Below are 21,439 nucleotides of genomic sequence, written 5' to 3' on the forward strand. Positions count from 1 at the left end.
TCGGAGTCTGATCTGATTTAAATGCAGAACTCATTTTGTGACTTCGCTGTTGGATTGTCGGGATCAGCCCCTCCCCCCTCTCCTGATCCCCAGAAGGAAGACGGGAGGGGGGGGAATTTCCTCTCCTCCCCCCCCCACCCGCTCCACACTTTTCCTCCCCTCTCGGCACATCCCTCTCTCATCCCGTCCACACAATCCCAAATCACACCCCCAATACATTGCTCCTCCTCCCCCTCCTCCTCCTCCAATCCGGTTTCTGCTCCAGAAATGTGGGGCGGAGAGCCCCCTCCCAACCTTTCTGCTTCTCCCGGAAGTGGAGCTTCCACTCCGGATTGCTGCTCTGCCCCAAAGCTGGGAGGGGGGCGCTTTCGGAAAGGGGAGGGAGGAGGCAGGGGACCCCCCCCCCCCCGTGGATGTTGCAGGAAAGGAGAATCGGGAGCGAGGAGAAAGAGGTAAAGGGGTCGCGGGGGGGGGCGGAGAGGGGGGAAAGGACCCAGAGACCCTCGCCAGCTCCCCCCCAAGCGCCCCCAGGGGGCTTTCCTCGCAGGGCGGACCCCTCACCCGTCTCCCCTGGCTCTGCGCGGAGAAAAGCGGCCCATGAAAGGGTTAAGCGGCGCGAGAGACGCCTGGATAGAGACCCCCCTGTCCCTCCCATGTTCTCTTGGGGGGGCGCCTCCGGCTGGAGAGATGGGGGCTCAGGGTGTGGGGTGAGCAGAGCCAAGGGAGCCTCTGGATGCAGGGGAGACTCCGGGAGAGAGGGAGGGGGTCGAGGGGGGGGGGGAGGGAGATGAGCATCCCTGGGGCAGCATTGGCGGTTGGGGGGGGGGGGGAGAGATATCGCGTCTCCATTGTGGCAGCTGCGGGGGATCTCTGGTGGAACAGCCTTGGCCTCTCTCTCCCGCCCAGTAATCGACCCCCCCCCCTTCAAGGCGACCAGGGAGGGATCCCTGGAAAGTGGGGGTCCTGTCCCCCCACCCCTTCCTTCCTGCAATCTCCATCCTCTTCCTGCCCCATAAGCCCCTGCCCTGTCCAGACACAGCGATTCTGCCCAGTCCAACCACTGGTCCCCTGGAGAGGAGAGGAAGTCCAGAGGAAGAGATGTCAGTATTTGTGAAAAGAAAAGAGAAGGTTCTGGCCTCCCTTGGTCGCCTCAGCCTGGTCCTTGGACCCTTGTCAGCATAAAAGAGTCCACGAGAAGAGCATCCTGGCAGAGTACTTTCTGCTTTTACAGTGGTACCTCGGGTTACAGACGCTTCAGGTTACAGACTCTGATAACTGAGAAATAATACCTCAGGTTAAGAACTTTGCTTCAGGACGAAAACAGTAATATTGTGGTGGTGGTGCAGCGGCAGCAGGAGGCCCCATTAGCTAAAGTGGTGCTTCAGGTTAAGAACAGTTTCAGGTTACGAATGGAACTCCGGAACAAATTAAGTACTTAACCCGAGGTACCACTGTCTTCTCAAAAGTCTTTCTGCAAAAGCGACTGACCAACTGTACACACATCAACACTGCCAGCTTTCACCAACCAACCAACCCAACACCAAACTAACATTTCTCACTCTATATATACAACCCGCAGCTTTTTAAGCATTAAAGAAACAGCGGCCAATTGTTAGCCGTGACAAGAGGGGAGGGGAGAGGCCTTCTCAGAAGCGGCTCTTGGTTTCCGCAGTCCCACCCAGGAAGCAGCCACAAGCCTTTTCCTCTCTCTCAGGCTTCCATCTTTAATTGTCCTTTCTTGAGGATGAGGATAATGCACACCTGTCATCAGAAACGGGTGCAGAGTCCATGGAATGGCTCTCAGGATTGATACGGAAGCTGCACCTCAAAAGCATTTCTGTTCCTCTTATTCTTTGTAGCCAATGTCAGAGTGACTGACAAGCTGAGATACAACCCATCAGCATCCAGTGACAGCGACTGCATGAATCTTTTGTCACGTGACAAAGACACATGAGAGCAGAAGCAGCCAAGCAGGCTGGGAAGTGCAGGGACTGCACAGTCATTTGGGTCTACTCAATTTATTCAGGCTTAACTGCTAACTGTGGAGTCATTCTGACATGTGACGTAGTAGCCAGTTGCACTTTGTGCTCTCTGTAAGATTTCAGCAAGAGTCTGTCTGTCTTCCCAGTCAAAGGACCCCTTTTCTTGATAGACAGTGCCTGTGGCTGGAGGCTCTACACACCGGGTGGGCCTGTGCAGGCCAAAGACTGCCAGTATTAGCACAGGTGAGGTGTGTGACCTCCCCAAATTTACAGACTGTATATAAATGAGAAGTGGGTGGGATTATATTTTACAGCAACCCTGTGATTTTCTCCACCCATAAGATTTTGTGAGCTGATATAGCAGTACGAATTCCAAAATAACTTTAAAAACCCCCACAAGATCATCATCATCATCATCATCATCATCATCATCATCATCATCATCATCACATTTATACCCCCAGGCCTTAGTTTGCCTCCCCATGATCTAGAAAAAACACCAGCTTTGAATCATACAGAGTAAAACTACCAGAACCTTCTTGAACCGATAGGTTAGGAATTATCGCTGTACTTAGATCCGTACTTTTCTATGCCTGAGAAATGCAACCATGACACTGGGAATGTTCAGGAATGCAGGAGAGGATATTTTGTTTGATTATATCCTTTCCAACTTGTGTTAACAAGTTGTACAATTTAGCAGAGTAACATTCCCCCTTTTAAACTTACAGCGGATGCATTTGCTCAGGCTCGCTAAAGCCTCTAAAATAAGATTCCTTGGTAATTTCCACTTTACTCCGTCATAAAAAGATAAGACACGACACAGTCTTCTATAAAAGTATAAAAAGAGTTGACTCACACATTCTGTTCACAAATGGATCCCAGAAGGCGGTGACCCCCAGGCTGCACACCTGGTCCTTCAGGGGCACAGTTACCCCATCTGGACCAGGAGTGCCCCCACCCTCCCCCAGGGACAGTATTTCTGACTTGTCAGGATTCAACCTCAATGTCTTAGCCGCCATCCATCCTCCAACCACCTCCAAACAGACACACAGGGCATTCACCATCCTCACTAGTTCCAATTTAAAAGAGAGGAAGAGCTGGGCATCATCCACATACTGGTGAACACCCAGCCCAACCCCCCTGATGATCTCTCCCAGTGGCTGCATATAGATAGTAAAAAGCATGGGGGAGAGAATGGAGCCCTGGGGCAGCCCACAAGTAAGCATCCAGGGGTCTGAACACCACTTTCTGGACATGGCCCAGGAGGAAGGAGGGGAACCACTGCATGGCAGGGCCCCCAGCTCCCCTAGAGGGTCCAGAAGGATACCATGGCCAAAGGTCTTCAAGGCCGCTGAGAGATCCAGCAGAACCAGGAAAGAGCTTCCCCCTCAACCTCTGGCCCGTTGGAGATCATCAACCAGCACAACCAGGGCAATTTCAGTCCCACGATGAGGCCTGAATCCGAATTGGAAGGATCATGGCGGCAGGAGCTTTCCTGGTCCTGCACCCCCAAAAGCTCCAGCCACAAGACTTTCATTAGCTTTGAAGGGGCCACATGATACATTGTGGTCTTTTCTTCGAAAAACAAATATTTTGAATACTTTTACAGTGCCGTATGATGTAAATATGGGATCCGGGTGGCGCTGTGGGTTAAACCACAGAGCGTAGGACTTGCCAATCAGAAGGTCGGCGGTTCGAATCCCCGTGATGCGGTGAGCTCCCATTGCTCGTTCCCTGCTCCTGCCAACCTAGCAGTTCGAAAGCACGTCAAAGTGCAGGTAAATAAATAGGTACCACTCCGGCGGGAAGGTAAACGGCGTTTCCATGCGCTGCTCTGGTTCGCCAGAAGCGGCTCAGTCATGCTGGCCACATGACCCGGAAGCTGTATGCCGCTGGCTCCCTAATAGTCAGTGGTCCCTTTACCTTTACCTTTATGATGTAAATTTTGTTTCTGTTTCCCTTGTTCCACATCGGAGAGACTTTGATACACAGCTCTGAGCCCATCTCCCCACTTGAAACTGCTGTGTTTGTAGCACTGCCAGCCTGGGCAGGGGGTTTGGGGGTCCTGGGCTGCCTAGCCAACCAGACCCCCTTCTCAGCCCGGCTGATATGGTCCCAAGGAAAGCAGAGCAGTATGTTTGGCACCAGCTTGGCTGCAGGAGTTGAATGAAGAAGGTGTGCAGGACACCATCCAACCGTCTTAGAGACTCCACTCCGGATTTGTGTGGGTTTCCCTCCATAGCCTTTTCTTCTCCTGAACATAACTCACGAGGCAGTGAAGGTTTAGCACCAGAGCTTTCCTTCTCAATGGGCTCCCTTCCCCGGTTGACGATCCCACCTGCCCTTCACTTTCCTCTGCAGGATGGGCAGAATCTGCCTTCTAGACTGTGGGATTCACTGTTCTTCTCATCCTCTCCATCCACCAGGGCTTGACTTCAGGTGCAGCAGAATTCCCCAGCCCCCCAAGGATTTGAGACCCATCAGCTATCCTCACCTGGTTTTGCCAGCCGGTTGAAGCCATTCCTGGGATTGTGGCCCCTGATTCATCCTGACAGCTTCTGGAAGGGACAGGTGAGAGCTGAGTTGAGGGTGGGGACCACCAAAGGTACTACTGCTCCCATGACACCTCATGACATCATATACCGTATTTTTCGCTCTATAGGACGCACCGGACAATAGGACGCACCTTGTTTTAGAGGGGGGGGGGAAACAAGGGAAAAAAATTCTCCCCCTCTCTGCCCAGCACCCCTTCAGCGAAGCGGCAGGAGGCGCTGCGCAGAGAGGGGGAGAATTTTCCCCCTCTTGTTTCCCCCCTCTAAAACAAGGTGCCGTTTAAGGTGCGTTCGGTGGCCTTCAGGTGGCTATCTTGGAAGCCTGGAGAGCGAGAGGGGTCGGTGCGCACTGACCCCTCTCGCTCTCCAGGCTTCAGGTTCCTTTCAACCTGCTCTTTGGGCCTGGCAGGGGGAAGCCCACCACCAGCCCCAAAGAGCAGGTCGGGGAGCGGGAAAAGGCGTGCAGCGGAGAGGCTCCTGCCATAGCCCCCCGCGCTCTCCAGGCTGGATAGTTGACACGCGGAGAGGCTCCTGCCGTAGTCGCGCGTCACCTCTCCAGCCGGGAGAGGGTCCCGGGGGGCTTGTTTAGCCGCGGGCGCGCTCTCCTGGCTGGAGAGGTGACACGCAGCTATAGAGGCTCCTGCCATAGTCGCGCGTCACCTCTCCAGCTGGGAGAGGGTCTCGGGGGGGGGGCTGTTTTAGCCGCGTGCGCGCTCTCCCGGCTGGAGAGGTGACGCGCGGCTATAGAGGCTCCTGCCAAAACTGCCCGTCATCTCTCCAGCCGGGAGAGGGTCTCGGGGGGCTTGATTAGCTAAAGAAGCCCCCCACGACCCTCTCCCGGCTGGAGAAGTGGTGTGCGGCTAAAGAGGCTCCTGCCATAGCCGCGCGCCACCTCTCCAGCCAGGAGAGGGTCACGGGGCTATGGCTTCTTCGCTCCATAGGACGCACACACATTTCCCCTTCATTTTTGAAGGGGAAAAAGTGCGTCCTATAGAGCGAAAAATACGGTAATAGCTATATTTGAGACAGAACCGGAATGAATTCCTGTCTCTAGAAATAACACAACTTCAGGCCATCAATAATTCAACACTACATATTCAAGGTTGAAGTTTTCACTAGTACAGTTATCCATTTGCCTTTAATATGCAGCTTTTTCAGTGTCACTTTAGGATGGGCTCGAGATCAGGCAGCCCATCATTATTATAAGGAACAGTGGGGGTCTGGGATTCCGATGTGCCAGCTGCTTTCCTTCTGCTTCTCCTGCTCTCTCCATGCAATGTGAGGCATGTAGATGGAGGTCCATCTCCAAGAACAGGAGCTTCCCTGAGCACCCATTCAGCTGACCTATCATTTTCATTTCCAAAATATTGGGAACATGGGTAGGACATGGGAGAATGTAGGAGATGTTAAAATAAGAGAAGGGGCTAATGTTCTCTTCCTTGAAACCCAAACAGGATTTCCTTTCCTCGCACTCTGAAGAAGGTGATGGAGAAGACATTCAGAATTCCAAGGAATGGGGCACCTTTCGTTTCATGAGGAATAGAAATTAAAATGTGTGAAATGTGGGATATGCTTCATTGAATGAGGACACATAGCTCACATCAATGACTCCGAGAGGAGAAACCATTTAAAGGTATGGAGTGTGGGAAAAGTTTCACTGATAGTGGAAAACTTAGAACACATCAGCGGATTTACATGGACAAGAAAGGATTACAATGCAGGGAGTGTGGAAGAACTTCAGTCAGAGAGGATTCCTCAATATACACCAGCGGACTACACAGGGGAAAAACCATTTAAATGCATGGAGTGCGGGAAAAGCTTCCGTCAGAGTGGACACTTAAGTTCACATCTACGTATTCACACAGGTGACAAACCTTTTAAATGCATGGAGTGTGGGAAGAGCTTCAGGCAGAATGGAGAACTTAAATTACACCAGCGAAGTCACACTGGTGAAAAACCATATAAATGTATGGAGTGTGGAAAGAGCTTCATTCAGAGTGGGCACCTCAATATGCATCAACGGACTCACACAGGGGAGAAACCATATAAATGTATAGAGTGCGGAAAGAGCTTTAGTGATAGTGGACACCTTAGGAAACATCAACGGACTCACACAGGGGAGAAACCGTATAAATGTATAGAGTGCGGAAAGAGCTTTAGTGATAGTGGAGACCTTAGAATACATCAACGGATTCACACAGGGGAGAAACCATATAAATGTATAGAGTGCGAAAAGAGCTTTAGTGATAGTGGACACCTTAGAATACATCAACGGATTCACACAGGGGAGAAACCATATAAATGTATAGAGTGCGGAAAGAGCTTTAGTGATAGTGGACACCTTAGGAAACATCAACGGACTCACACAGGGGAGAAACCGTATAAATGTATAGAGTGCGGAAAGAGCTTTAGTGATAGTGGATGTCTTAGAAGACATCAACGGATTCACACAGGGGAGAAACCATATAAATGTATAGAGTGCGGAAAGAGCTTCAGTCAGAGTGGATACCTTAGAATACATCAACGGATTCACACAGGGGAGAAACCATATAAATGTAAAGAGTGCGGAAAGAGCTTCAGTCAGAGTGGAGACCTTAGAATACATCAACGGATTCACACAGGGGAGAAACCATATAAATGTATAGAGTGCGAAAAGAGCTTTAGTGATAGTGGACACCTTAGGAAACATCAACGGACTCACACAGGGGAGAAACCATATAAATGTATAGAGTGCGGAAAGAGCTTTAGTGATAGTGGACAACTTAGGAAACATCAACAGACTCACAAAGGGGAGAAACCATTTAAATGCATGGAGTGTGGAAAAAGCTTCTGTCAGAGTGGACAGTTAAGTTCACACCTACGGATTCACACGGGTGAAAAACCTTTTAAATGCATGGAGTGTGGGAAGAGCTTCAGGCGGAATGAAGAACTTAAATTACACCAGCGAAGTCACACTGGTGAAAAACCATATAAATGTATGGAGTGTGGAAAGAGCTTCAGTTGGAGTGGACACCTCAATAAACATCACCAGACTCACACAGGGGAGAAACCATATAAATGTATGGAGTGTGGAAAGAGCTTCAGTCAGAGTGGACACCTCAATAAACATCACCAGATTCACACAGGGGAGAAACCATATAAATGCAGGGAGTGTGGAAAGAGCTTCAGTCGGAGTGATGTACTTAGAATACATCAACGGACTCACACGGGTGAAAAACCATATAAATGCATGGAATGTGGAAAGAGCTTCATTTTCAATGCAAACCTTAGAAAACATCAACTGGCTCACAAACGGGGGAAAACCATTTAAATGCATTGAGTGCGGAAAGAGCTTCAGTCAGAATGGAGACCTTAAAACACATCAATGGATTTACACAGGGGAGAAACCATATAAATGTGTGGACTGTGGAAAGAGCTTCATTCAGATTGGAAACCTTAGAAAACATCAACGGACACACAGGGAGGAAACCATTTAAATGTATGGAGTTTGGAAGGAGCTTCAGTCCGAGTGGAACCCTTGATTTACATCAACAAACTCCCACATGAGAGAAACCCTATAAATGTCAAGTAGACAGAGGTTCAGTCCTAGTGGAAGTCCTACATCTACAGACTCATGGACAGGAAGAACTTTAACAGTTGACACCCTACAAACCCATCAACCCTCAAAGAGGAGAAGCTGTTTAAAGGGAAAGATTGCAGAAAGTGCTTTAGTTATAATGGAGTGTTGAAGGAACATCTAAGGACTCAGAGGGGAGAACCCATTTAGATGTATGGAGTGAGGAACGTGTTCCTTTCAGAGTCCACTCTTTTCTTCACAGCAGTGAACTCAACTCAGCAGGAAATCCATTTTAAAAGCATGTCATGTATTTGAGGTTCTGCTGTTTATATGTAAAACTGTATAGTAATGAAATAATGAAGGTAACGTCTCACAATAGTGAGTATAATTTTAGATGTAAGGTACCTTTTGAAAGTGAGGTGGAGTTGGTGAATCTGGATTTCTGGTGGTGAATGAGGATTAGGGCTGGGCGATCTATTAATCTCATCCTATACCGGTTTCTAGACCACATTGTGGTAACTTTTCAAAAACAATTGATATGGCAACACCCCACAGGTCACAGTGTGTTTTTCTGGGATGCTCATTTGCCTGGAACCTGCCAGCAGAAAGCTTTTCTTCGTGAAGCCCCTGCAGATTCCGAGTTCCTGACTTCCCTCCCAGACGACAGGAAGCGAAAGACACACCTCCATTGCCCTGTGTCCTTCCATCCTCTTTCCTCCCTTGCTCCCTTCTGCCGGGTTTTTTTTTAAAAAATAATATTTATTGAAGTTTCAGAAACAAATGATTACATAGATAAAAAGAAAGGAAACAAGAGAAAGAATAAAAAAGAGAAAAAATACAAAATACAGGGAAAAAATAAAAAAACACATAAAAACAAATCAATCTTTCCGTACCTTACATTTCATTTCCTTGCTTCCCTGACCTCCTCTCACCTCCCTTCTTTGTATTCCAGTTTAATTGGTTAATTCAGCAATTCCTTTCCCTCTTTGTTTTTATCTTAATCCTTTAACTTAATATATTATAGCTTTGGATTCTCACCTATTAACAATCCATTTTTACATACACCTTTATAACATTGCTGCTAGAATCACTTAATTTCATTCTGACATCATTCTAACATTCATTAATTTTACAGTATTTCTGTAAATAATCTTTAAATTTCTTCCAATCTTCTTCCACCGACTCTTCTCCCTGGTCCCGGATTCTGCCAGTCATTTCCGCCAATTCCATATAGTCCATCACCTTCACCTGCCATTCTTCCAGGGTGGGTAAATCTTGTGTCTTCCCCTTCTGCCGGTTTGTGTGCCTGACTTACCGTATTTTTCACTCTATAACACGCACCTGACCATAACACGCACATCGTTTTTAGAGGAGGAAAACAAGGGAAAAAACATTCTGAATGAAACAGTGGATGTATCATTTTTGTGCTTCATGCTGTGGCTACAAACATGTGATCTGATGGCGAATTTGGGGTGACCCAATGCAAAGATCCTGAGAATTCCTGTGGATCCATGCTTTGTAACCACATTTTTTGCACCATTGCAGCCCCAGGCAACAGTGGGTGCGTGATTTTTTTGGTGCAGGCTGTAGCCATGGACATGCTATGTGATCTGATGGTGAATTTGGGGTGACCCAATGCAAAGATCCTGAGGATCCATATGGATCCATGCTTTGTAACCACATTTTTTGCACCATTGCAGCCCCAGGCAACAGTGGGTGCGTGATTTTTTTGGTGCAGGCTGTAGCCATGGACATGCTATGTGATCTGATGGTGAATTTGGGGTGACCCAATGCAAAGATCCTGAGGATCCATATGGATCCATGCTTTGTAACCACGTTACAAGCGAAGGAAAAACAAAGAAGGGACATGAGAGGGGTGTGCAGGGAAGCAGCTGGCTAAGAATGCAGGAGAGGGATTTAACGGGAGGGAGGAAAGAAAGGCAAAAGTTTCTCCCCACCCAAGCCAGCCATCTCTCTCTCTCTCTCTCTCTCTCTCTCTCTCTCTCTCTCTCCCGCCCCCCCTCTCTCTCTCCCCCTCTCTCTCTCCCTCTCCCCCAGCAGCACCGGAGCACAGAGAGGAATTAGAAGGAACGACACTCTGCTTTCCCCTCTGCTTGCCTGGAGGGGAGGGGCTTTCCCTGCTCTTTGTTCCGTTTGAGCAAACACAGCAACGAAACAGAGGAGGGTGGGCAGTAAAACCCTGAGGCAGAATGCAGGAAAGCAGCCGCTTCCTCTTTTCAGGTTTCCCTTCTCCGTGAAGCGCAATTTGATTTTTGCCTGATTTTTCGGCTCCAGGGACCACACAATCAATAACACGCACAGACATTTCCCCTTCCTTTTTAGGAGAAAAAATCTGTGTGTTATAGAGGGGAAAATACGGTAGATATCCTGTGTGCTCTATTTTTCTATTGCTGAAACTGGATTTGCTCTCAGGAGCTACGTTTTGTGCCTCACTGGGGACCCAGTGAGAACTGTATGCTTTGAAAGCTCAGTAAACTATTACTGAAGAAGTCCTGCTGCCTCTGTGTGTGTTTTTGACCTCAGTGTGGGACTTGCTCTGCACGTGGCCCCTACCCTGCTGCTACTTGGCTCATGCCCTGGAGTTGCTCTACTCAAGCATGCAAGACGGTTTTTGAACCAAACTCTGTCACCCCCCCCCCACCGCATGATCTCCAAGCACTGCTTCTTCACCCAAACTTCATCCCTGCCTCCTAAGCATTCTGAAGAAAACTGATAATACTGTAAGTTAATGGGTGATTTCCCCCCAAGCCTAATTGCAAGAGGGGAAAGGAGGGGCTGCAGGGACCAGGGAAGTCTCCTGATGGGCCCATCTTCACTCTTGAACCCCATGGGGCAACCCCAGAGCTCCTCCTTATTCTGGGGTTTGGGGAAGGTAGTATTTTTCCATAGTCCCAGAAGTTTTTATTCAGACATGCTGCAAGAGAGTTTTCCTACCAGAGGCCCACAGTTCATACTGCTATCATACTGATTTTACTGTTGTTTCTGCTTTTGCTGTCATGGAACAGCTGGGTGCAGGGGGGGGGGAAGGCACCAGTTGGGGGACCTACAAGGGGAGAAGGCTTAGATCCTGGGGACTGGTGGGGGGATGGCAGTGAGCAGAAAGAGGGAGGAAAGGGAGCAGACCGGGAGGGGAGGTGTTGCAAGCTGAGGAGGAAACAGGGTTTGGTGAGCAGGAAGAGGCTGGGGCAGAAAGCAGTTCAGACTCAGAGGAGGAGAGGAGGGGGCCAGGAGACCCAGAGGAGGCCGGCTGCTGAAGCATCCAGGAAGACTCCCCCTCCTGCTGTGACCAGCTCCCCTCTCCCCAGGTCTCCCAGAGCACACTTGTCGTTTAGTTGTATCCGACTCTTCGTGACCCCATGGACATGCCGCTAGCCTCAAGAACACCATCCAACCATCTCATTCTCTGTTGTCCCCTTCTCCTTGTGCCCTCCATCTTTCCCAACATCAGGGTCTTTTCCAGGGAGTCTTCTCTTCTCATGAGGTGGCCCAGAGCACACAGAGAAATCCAGTTCAGACCCATGAGCCTGTACATTATATTAATGGGCGTAGGGTTTTTTCCCCCCAACATGCATCACTTTAATCTCATTGACAATGAACTGTATTTTCGGCCCATTCACCCCGTTTGGAGAAGTCCCTTTGGAGCTCCTTGCAATCTCTCTTTATTTGCTCCGGTTGGCTGGACTCCTCCCTTTATTCCACAGGGACCCGCAGGGCCAGCCCGACGAGCTGGGGGACTGAGCAGCCTCGCACTTAGATTTTTCTGTAACACCCCCCCTCCCAAAGAAAGGCTCAACATCCACGCCCATGGGTGCCTGTGGCCAGCCCAGACCCTGGAGCATCTGCATCTCTGCCCCAGCTTGAAAGTTAGGGGCTGCAGTGCTGGCGAACCTTATCTCCCCCTCCCCGTCCAGACAGAGGAATGGCCTTGTGGGGTTGGACAAGAGAGTCCCATCTGGGTGGTGTGGAGGGGGCAGTGCGGGGGCTTCGAACTGTAAAGTAGGGAGGGCCCTCCTGAGTCATCTAGTTGAACCCCCAGCATAGTAGTAATCTCAGCTAAGCATCACAGGCAGGGGGCCATCCAAGCTCCCCCCACCCCACCCAAGGAAGGCACTCTCCCCACTGGCTGTGCTGTACTGCCCTCTCAATGGCCCCTCCTGGCACACTTTCCTGTGGCCAACGACTCTTCCCCAGGGAGGGCATCTGAAGAAGAGACCACCCCCCTGTAGGGTGCTGTGTTGATGTCCGCCAGGCTAAGGAAAAGCAAAGCAGCTGCGCATTGGCACTGAGGGCTCCCAGACTTCAGCCGGTGCCCTCCAGGTTTCCTGAGTGCAGGCATCGTGCTGGCTGGCACTGAGGGGAACTGCAGGCCAACCTGCCTAGGGGGCACCTGCGTGGAGATGGCGGTGCCAGGGAGAAGAGCAGCGGGTTCAGCCAGAGGCTCCTAAAGGCTCTGCCCAGTTTCTTGGCGTGGAAGATGTGACCAGCCAGCAGGGGCTGGGGCTGGCCCCTCCTGGCCCCTGTTACCCAAGGTAAAGGACCCCTGGATGCTCAAGTCCAGCCAAAGGCGACTATGGGGACTTACTTCTGAGTAAGCGTGCATCAGATGGAACGGCAAATCCCTTTGAACCGCGTAGGGGTTACTCCTAAGTAAGCATGCATCAGGCAGGGCTGCAGAGTGGTGCTTCCAAGAGAAGCCAGTTTGCACATCTCATGGGATTTAATGTCTTTATAAATGCACGGGGATAAGTGCATTTATAGAGACACATTTCCACAAAACACCCAAACTCCAGCATGTAGTCGCAGGTGGTACAATAGGAGCCTTTCTGCAAATGGCCTTTGCAACACAACTCACTGGGTGGTAACAAAGTACACACATTTGCCTCTTTGCAACGTAGCCCCGTTTCCTCAATGAATCCACCCATTTCAGTAAAACCTGAGCTGAAATAGTAAGAAGAGCAAAACAGCAGCCCTGTCTGACCCCCGTCAGCCCCCAGACTCCCCCAGTCACGTGGCAGGAGATTCATCCTGAGGCCCCCCCCCTCCGTGAGACGAGTATAACATCATGGATGATCCAGTGATGATTCATATGATCAATTGGTGATCCACATGATCCAAACAGACTTGTCCAAAGAGCAGATCTCTAGGCCTGAATGAAAGGGGTCTGCGATGATGGATTCTGGAGTCAAGAAATCCTCCCTTTCCAGTGATCTCTCCGGCTGGCCCGGAAAAGGCAGCGAGCAGGAATCCTCAGGGATCCCGATGGACAGACAGACCTGTCATGTTGCCAAAACACGAACTCGGAGTCTGATCTGATTTCCATGCAGAACTCATTTTGTGACTTCGCTGTTGGATTGTCGGGATCAGCCCCTCCCCCCTCTCCTGATCCCCAGAAGGAAGACCGGGGGGGGGTTCTACTCCTCCTCACCCCCACCCGCTCAATACTTTTCCTCCCCTCCCGGCACATCCTTCTCTCATCCCGCCCACACAATCCCAAATCACACCCCCAATACATTGCTCCTCCCCCTCCTCCTCCTCCAATCCGGTTTCTGCTCCAGAAATGTGGGGCGGGGAGCCCCCCTCCCAACCTTTCTGCTTCTCCCGGAAGTGGAGCTTCCACTCCGGATTGCTGCTCTGCCCCATAGCTGGGAGGGGGGCGCTTTTGGAAAGGGGAGGGAGGATGCAGGTGTTACGGAAAATCTGGGTGTAGGGCTATTCTGCCACCCAGCTCGTCGGACTAAGTAAGTCCGCGGGTCCCTGCGGAAGAAAATGAGCTCAGCCGGACAGGAGCAAACTGCAGAAGATCCAAGTTTATTGCACAACAGGTTCAAGACGAGATTGAACCCCGAGAATGGGGCGACATAAACTTTTAAAAGTTCCCTCCAAGTCCCAGAATACAGTGCACGAAACGTCACGAATACATTATGGGAAGGTTGGGTTTCACAGGTTACATCATGAATATATTTCACACGTCATGAATATATTAGGGAAAGGTGGGGTTACATTAATTAACATTTAAGATAAGGGAGGGGGAAATATGCGGAGCGAGTGATATACATAGATAAACATTTATCAAGTACCGGTGGTGGTAAGACAAAGGGCCAGAGATATGCATCGTCTGCCACCTAATATTGCCCGGAGGAAAGGTCAGGCGAAACGATCTGACAGGATTAGGAAGTTCCTGTGTACGTGACCTGCCGTTTCGGGGATTATGGAAGTAGGGGTAACATCATGGAGTCCGGGGGGGAACTGAGTTGAATGGCACCGAGAGCGAGGAAATCGGAGTTACGGCTGATTTTATATTAATTTCCAAAGGTTCCGATGATTTCCAACCTATTCCGTACTGTTGATCAAGAGCGGAAATAGAATGGATACATTGTATCCAGAATTTGACAGTTTTACGAAATCCGGGGTTTCGGATCCATTGTTCTCGCCGTGGGGGGCCGTCAGTAGCTTGTCAGGAGGTTAAATGAGGCGTGCAAGAGCTCCCTGAGCTAGCTCCTGCAGGACGAATGCACGGCTGTGATTGGCTAAAGCGCGGCTCGTTTTATGAATGGGGGATACAATATGATACGGTCGACTCACGTTAGGAATAGGGCGAGAGAAAGGCATAGGAAAGATGGGGCTTATTCTGCCCGCATGAAGACAGGAAAGAGAGCCTTTTATTTACAAGGCAGGGGAACAGTGTGGTGCCTATACAACGGTGCGGGGGCTGAGGGTTCGAGGCCGGCTGGGCACTGCAGGGGCCATCGCCTCGGACCCCTTCAGGAAGCGGTGGGGAAGGATGGGTACCCCCCCCTTGCTCCTTCCGTATCAGTCCCCCATTCGGAGATAGATTTGCATTCAAGTTCTGCAAGAACTTGCAAATCTTTTCTCCGCACCCTAAATCTCGGTGAATGTAGGGGTGCCCTGTGAGTGGGAATAGGCTCTAATGGAAAAGGAGGTGGGTGGGCAGCAAAAGAGGGAGCAACACGGACGAATAAAATTACTTGTGGCACCCTAGCTCTTTCAAACACTTTCAATAGTGGTGTATGCTTTACATTTAGCAGGAAGGTCCACTACTGACTGGGGAAAAGTGCAGTTTCTCTTTTTAGCCCCACCGTTTTTGTGTTTTCAGGTGCCAAGCTAGCTCTTCTGTGGTCTCACACCGGCATAGTGGTACAGTAACACATCCTGTTGAATCCCCTCAGGGCTTTCATTTAACCATGTCGCCTGGCGCCCACCATAGCTGGCAGAGGCTTGGACACATCATGAGAGATATGTCTTCGCCTTGGTCTTTCTATGGGGTTTTTCATTATTGCAGGCTCTGGTCTCGCACTCATGGAAAGTTGTCCGCTCGCTCTTAAAGGACCAAAAGCTAGTTGCAGCCTGGATACACGTGCCCAATTCCAGTAGAGTCCAATTTGAATTTTTTCTTGCCCCGTGGTTCTCAACTTTTCAAAACCAGTATGTTAAAACTAAAGCCATTCTTAAGGGGCATTTGTCCAAATGAGTCAATTTAACTCTATAAGGGACCATTCTTGCTACATCAAGGCATATACACGTTTCTTGTTATCAATAATAATATTACGTATGGTAGTCGTGTCCTCAAATAAATAATTAAAATTTGGGACATGATCTACACCCAATTTCATCTGGCATCCTAATCAAAACATCTCAAATAATAATAAGGAGCGTTGCTTCAAATCTACCTGATAAAATATGGTTCCGATAATAATACTTGGTTGTGGTAGATTAATTTCGCAGCTATACGGGAAAACCAAGATTAATAAGTAAATAAATACAGAACAATTGCTAGTTGAAGACAGTACTGAATCTGCAAGAGATGCAGAGAAATCATAGAAAAGATTTGAAATAGAAAGAAAGAAATAGTAAAATCTGGGAGCTTCATATATAGAAAAACATTGAATACATAAATAAATAGGTAGGGAAGGTTGGCACTCTGCAGAGTGCCAGGTGGGAGAAGGAAATATGATCATCAGTTGACTTAATCTAAGTATAGTCTGCTCTATTGGAAAGCATTGTAATATATGGGAGTCCTCCATGAAGACTTGGGGTGTAAGCCATATCCTTCTGCTGTTCATAGTTATGTATGTTACATTACACAGAAATTTTTCCTTTGTGGAGATAACACATAATCAGACACACTTCAACATTCCTACATAATAACACATAATACACAAAACAAACTAATTAAATATCATTTGCATATTGACACAATTGTGATCTTTTACGCATGTATCTTTTGAATCCCTGGAGCACCGAGGCTTGAGGTTCAAGTGAAAAAAAAATGTCCTCGCTATTCAACTCCTCCCCGTCAGTCTATATCCTTTGAAAGAGATAGCTGTGGGCACTCTGGCGTCTGTTGTGCAGGTCTTGTGATCGCGAAGAACCGAGTTGAGGGAGGGGTTGTTGCCGCTTTTCATCATTGCACATCTGTATCAGTGATATCCTGTAAGGGGGCAGGGTTTTGGGGACTTAAAACACGGTTAGTCTAGAAAGAGAACTGTAAAAATACAAAGGTTAAAAAATAAATAAAAAGGGGAAAAAATTAGATTACCAGTCAGATGAAAACAGACTTGACACAAAGACATCAGACTTAGAAAAGAATTATTATTAAATAATACAAAGATATTATCAAAACCACACGGATTACTACTGGACTGAAAAAATGGGAAAACAATGGGGGGGGGGGACTTAAAATTCACCATGTGCTACCTGATAAAAGAACTTCATGAAAACAAACACTTTGTTATCGGGGTTTACATATCCTGTTAAAAGGGAAATTATTTCATGTGAGAAGCCTATCAGGAAATGCTGTTCCTAAAATGCACACAAACAAAGTCTATGATTTAAATCCCATTGAGGGGGGAATGCTTTGATATTTACCTGTGAAAAGAATTTGGCATGTTAAGATTTGAAACTTGGCAACCTCTTGACTTTTGATGGCCCAGTACTTAATTTTTTTTTTTCGTAGCCCCTGGAGCAAGACACATCAATGGTGATTTTCCCCAATGGTTCCAAGCCCTACACAAGGAAATTTGGATAAGTTTTCTCCATGCAGTACACACCCTCCAAACCTCCTCTCTCCCTCTCTCTCTCTCTCTCTCTCTCTCTCTCTCTCTCTCTTTCTTTTTTTTTTGACTGATCTAGCCTCTGTGCGTGTGCAGAGTTCATGTCTCAGCAAGCCTTTTATACTATTGAAAATGTTGCATCCTTTTTAAGGGATCATGTTCTTGCAGCTCAAGCAAAGGGAAGTCTGATTTTTAAATAGTAGATAAAATGATAAACACTGTAATCACTCAAATGCTTGATATTACCAGTTGTGCTTCAAAACATCACAGCTTCACCTCTCACCTTTTAAAACTAAAGAGCAAAGCTAGGCTGAATTTCAACTCCATCACCACACCAGAATTTAAGAATTACCCTCCAAGTCCTTCCACACAGCCACAAATTGGGAGAGTTGAATGGGACCCTGGGGTCATCTAGTCCAACCCTCCAAAATATAGGGTTCACAGCAAGATTTCACAGCAAGATTTGTACTACCAAAGAGACACACACATACTTATGTACACAGGCACTACTGGGGAAGAGAGCACAATCAATGCTCCTATCATGTACTAAGGAAGAGGAAAATAAAGTACCCAGCTTTATACAGAACCCTTTTTGCAGATCTTGAAGCTAGTTTGAGTGAGAGTTTACTTCCTTAGACTAAAGAATGCAAGTTCCTTGTGAAATGATATTTAAAGGAAGATTGAAGCGAACAGTTTTCTTTTTCTAAGATAGGGAGAGGATCTTTTATAAAGCAAAGTTAATTCAATTGATATGACCACTCACAAATAATTAAAACAGCCATAGATTTGATTTAAAAGGAATACAAAGGGAACAATTTTCCTGAACTTGCAGAGGAATAGTAAGACTAATCTATGCCCCCCCTTGCAGTTTCCTTTAAAGGAAGCTTACTCGGGAGTAAATTTACCTGGCACAGAAGTAAGAAGGAGAAGAAAAGAAGAAAGAAAAAAAAACCTGAAAGAGACAGAATGAAACAGGGGGGGGGGGCATTTTCTAAGAAAAGAGGCCAGGAAGTCTTATAGAGACTGATATCAGGACCTTACTATAACTCTTCTGTCCAACTCTTATGTCCAACCAAATCAAAGTTAAAACTGGACTCAGATATTTTCTTAGAAGGAACACCTATTTTCATAGGCATGTGCTTAATGAAATACAGACACTGCATTTTAGCTTGAGAGAGCAATTGTGCTCAACTAGGCTTTTGCAACAGAAACATTAGGTTAACTTCACATTCCAAGATAGACTGTAGACTTACAATCCCAAAAGCTGCGGCAAAGCAAGAGGTGGGGTAAACATTTGCACCCCTCATTCTCATTTTGTATTATTTAGGACTGATAAGGTCCAGCATGGCTTCCTTAGATTTAAAATTTCGAAGCAAGCTTGCAGTTTAAAGTATGCACACTTAAGAAAGGTAGTCTGTCAAAGACAGAAGGAACAGACAACACACATAACAGACAACATGTAAACATACATATTCTACATATATGTATTAACAGACAACACACATAACAGACAACATGTAAACATACATATTCTCATCCTTTAGTTGGTTATTGCAAGGAGTTGGGCCGCTTCCTTTGGCTTCATCAAGTGAAATTAGTAGGAAGATCCCACATGGTTTTATGAGCCTCCTTGCCTCTTCAAACACACCACCAGTTAATCAAACTGGCAGGGCTCACAACGCTTGGTTGACGGGGTACCCCTTTATATATGCATGCTTTGCTGTTGTTGCTTTTTTGTTTGTTTGTTTGTTTGTTTTATCCTAAGGGGGAACGAGAAGGGTTGATTAGGATTTGGGTAACTAGTAGTGCAGGGATATATAGTAAAGAAAGAGAAGGGGCCTTTAGTTACTTGGCAACTTCCTTAGTGGGTTTTTTAGAGAGCTCTAGCTATCCGGTTCCTTGTGTTCCTTTTCCTATTTCCTTAGTCAATAACCTGGGGTCCTTTCCACTCTGCCGATCCCGCCCAATTCCTCATGGGCTATCCCTCCTGGCAACCCCCTACCTATCGTTCACTCTCAGGAAAAGGGGCCCTACTGAATGCCCGCGCCGTGCGGTGCCAGATCGGGTGGTCCCTGGATAGAATTTCGGGTCGAAAATCCCCCTTGCTTTTGGAAGCGGGCTCACGCACGATACACGTGTTACGTGGCACCGACCAGTGCGGCTGGGATTGGGATAGAAAGCCAGACCACTTCCTGCCCCCTAGGAAGAACGCTCGGGAAGATCGGAAAAAGAGCTCCAACCCCTTGTTTTCAACTGGGATGCCCGTTGCGGAGAGTCGGCTATCTTTCAAGTCGGGTCTCTCCGTCTTACTTTCGGGCTCCCAATTGGTGCGGCTGGCTGGAGGGTGTTAGAGAAAGAGATAGAGCTCAGAACCCCCCTTTCGGGTTGAGCAGCGGTCCACGGTCTCTCTCACCACTTGGACCAAGAGACAGGCGAGAAGGAGCGATAGAGAGGAGGGCAGAGAATTCAGTTGCCAGGAGACTTCCACCCCCTTCCCACCAGTGCACTGGATTTTTCCTTTTCCTTATACTCACGCGTCTTCTATGATGATCCCGGGATCGATGAATAAGCCGGCTGGATCCCTCTTTGCTCCCCGGCTGAACTCCTAGGGCTTTCGATTACCGCCCGGGAGATGGCTGGGGGTCCAAAAGGATCTTCCCAGGCAAAATGGCCCGGAGCCGGCTGAAGATTTCGGGGCCCCCAGTCAGCAGCCCGGGAGAACCGCAAGCCCCACGTTGGGCGCCATACTGTTGCGGAAAATCTGGGTGCAGGGCTATTCTGCCACCCAGCTCGTCGGACTAAGTAAGTCCGCGGGTCCCTGCGGAAGAAAATGAGCTCAGCCGGACAGGAGCAAACTGCAGAAGATCCAAGTTTATTGCACAACAGGTTCAAGACGAGATTGAACCCCGAGAATGGGGCGACATAAACTTTTAAAAGTTCCCTCCAAGTCCCAGAATACAGTGCACGAAACGTCACGAATACATTATGGGAAGGTTGGGTTTCACAGGTTACATCATGAATATATTTCACACGTCATGAATATATTAGGGAAAGGTGGGGTTACATTAATTAACATTTAAGATAAGGGAGGGGGAAATATGCGGAGCGAGTGATATACATAGATAAACATTTATCAAGTACCGGTGGTGGTAAGACAAAGGGCCAGAGATATGCATCGTCTGCCACCTAATATTGCCCGGAGGAAAGGTCAGGCGAAACGATCTGACAGGATTAGGAAGTTCCTGTGTACGTGACCTGCCGTTTCGGGGATTATGGAAGTAGGGGTAACATCATGGAGTCCGGGGGGGAACTGAGTTGAATGGCACCGAGAGCGAGGAAATCGGAGTTACGGCTGATTTTATATTAATTTCCAAAGGTTCCGATGATTTCCAACCTATTCCGTACTGTTGATCAAGAGCGGAAATAGAATGGATACATTGTATCCAGAATTTGACAGTTTTACGAAATCCGGGGTTTCGGATCCATTGTTCTCGCCGTGGGGGGCCGTCAGTAGCTTGTCAGGAGGTTAAATGAGGCGTGCAAGAGCTCCCTGAGCTAGCTCCTGCAGGACGAATGCACGGCTGTGATTGGCTAAAGCGCGGCTCGTTTTATGAATGGGGGATACAATATGATACGGTCGACTCACGTTAGGAATAGGGCGAGAGAAAGGCATAGGAAAGATGGGGCTTATTCTGCCCGCATGAAGACAGGAAAGAGAGCCTTTTATTTACAAGGCAGGGGAACAGTGTGGTGCCTATACAACGGTGCGGGGGCTGAGGGTTCGAGGCCGGCTGGGCACTGCAGGGGCCATCGCCTCGGACCCCTTCAGGAAGCGGTGGGGAAGGATGGGTACCCCCCCCCTTGCTCCTTCCGTATCACAGGGGACCCCCCCCCCCGTGGATGTTGCAGGAAAGGAGAATCGGGAGCGAGGACAAAGAGGTAAAGGGGTCGCGGGGGGGCGGAGAGGGGGGGAAAGGACCCAGAGACCCCCGCCAGCTCCCCCAGGCGCCCCCAGGGGGCTTTCCTCGCAGGGCGGACCCCTCACCCGTCTCCCCTGGCTCTGCGCGGAGAAAAGCGGCCCATGAAAGGGTTAAGCGGCGCGAGAGACGCCTGGATAGAGACCACCCTGTCCCTCCCATCTTCTCTTGGGGGGGGCGCCTCCGGCTGGAGAGATGGGGGCTCAGGGTGTGGGGTGAGCAGAGCCAAGGGAGCCTCTGGATGCAGGGGAGACTCCAGGAGAGAGGGAGGGGGTCAAGG

At 48.6% G+C, this 21,439-nt stretch overlaps 1 protein-coding gene and 1 long non-coding RNA gene across 2 annotated transcripts; both read left to right on the forward strand.

Moving 5' to 3' along the window:
- The first annotated feature begins 290 nt into the window (after window positions 1–290).
- On the forward strand, window positions 291–6,099 carry LOC144329066 (uncharacterized). The gene is made up of 3 exons (XR_013394494.1): window positions 291–452; window positions 4,409–4,553; window positions 5,989–6,099. It is a non-coding gene; the product is annotated as an uncharacterized LOC144329066 (long non-coding RNA).
- A 55-nt stretch (window positions 6,100–6,154) lies between these two features.
- LOC144329064 (uncharacterized) lies at window positions 6,155–10,602 on the forward strand. The gene is given in 3 exon segments (XM_077935581.1): window positions 6,155–6,229; window positions 6,312–7,823; window positions 7,825–10,602. Coding segments are annotated over 3 exon segments (1,758 nt in total). The 5' UTR covers window positions 6,155–6,169; the 3' UTR covers window positions 8,011–10,602.
- The last annotated feature ends 10,837 nt before the right edge of the window (window positions 10,603–21,439 follow it).

The sequence above is a fragment of the Podarcis muralis genome, chromosome 10 (genome assembly GCF_964188315.1).
Source record: "Podarcis muralis chromosome 10, rPodMur119.hap1.1, whole genome shotgun sequence".
NCBI classification, from domain to species: domain Eukaryota; kingdom Metazoa; phylum Chordata; class Lepidosauria; order Squamata; family Lacertidae; genus Podarcis; species Podarcis muralis.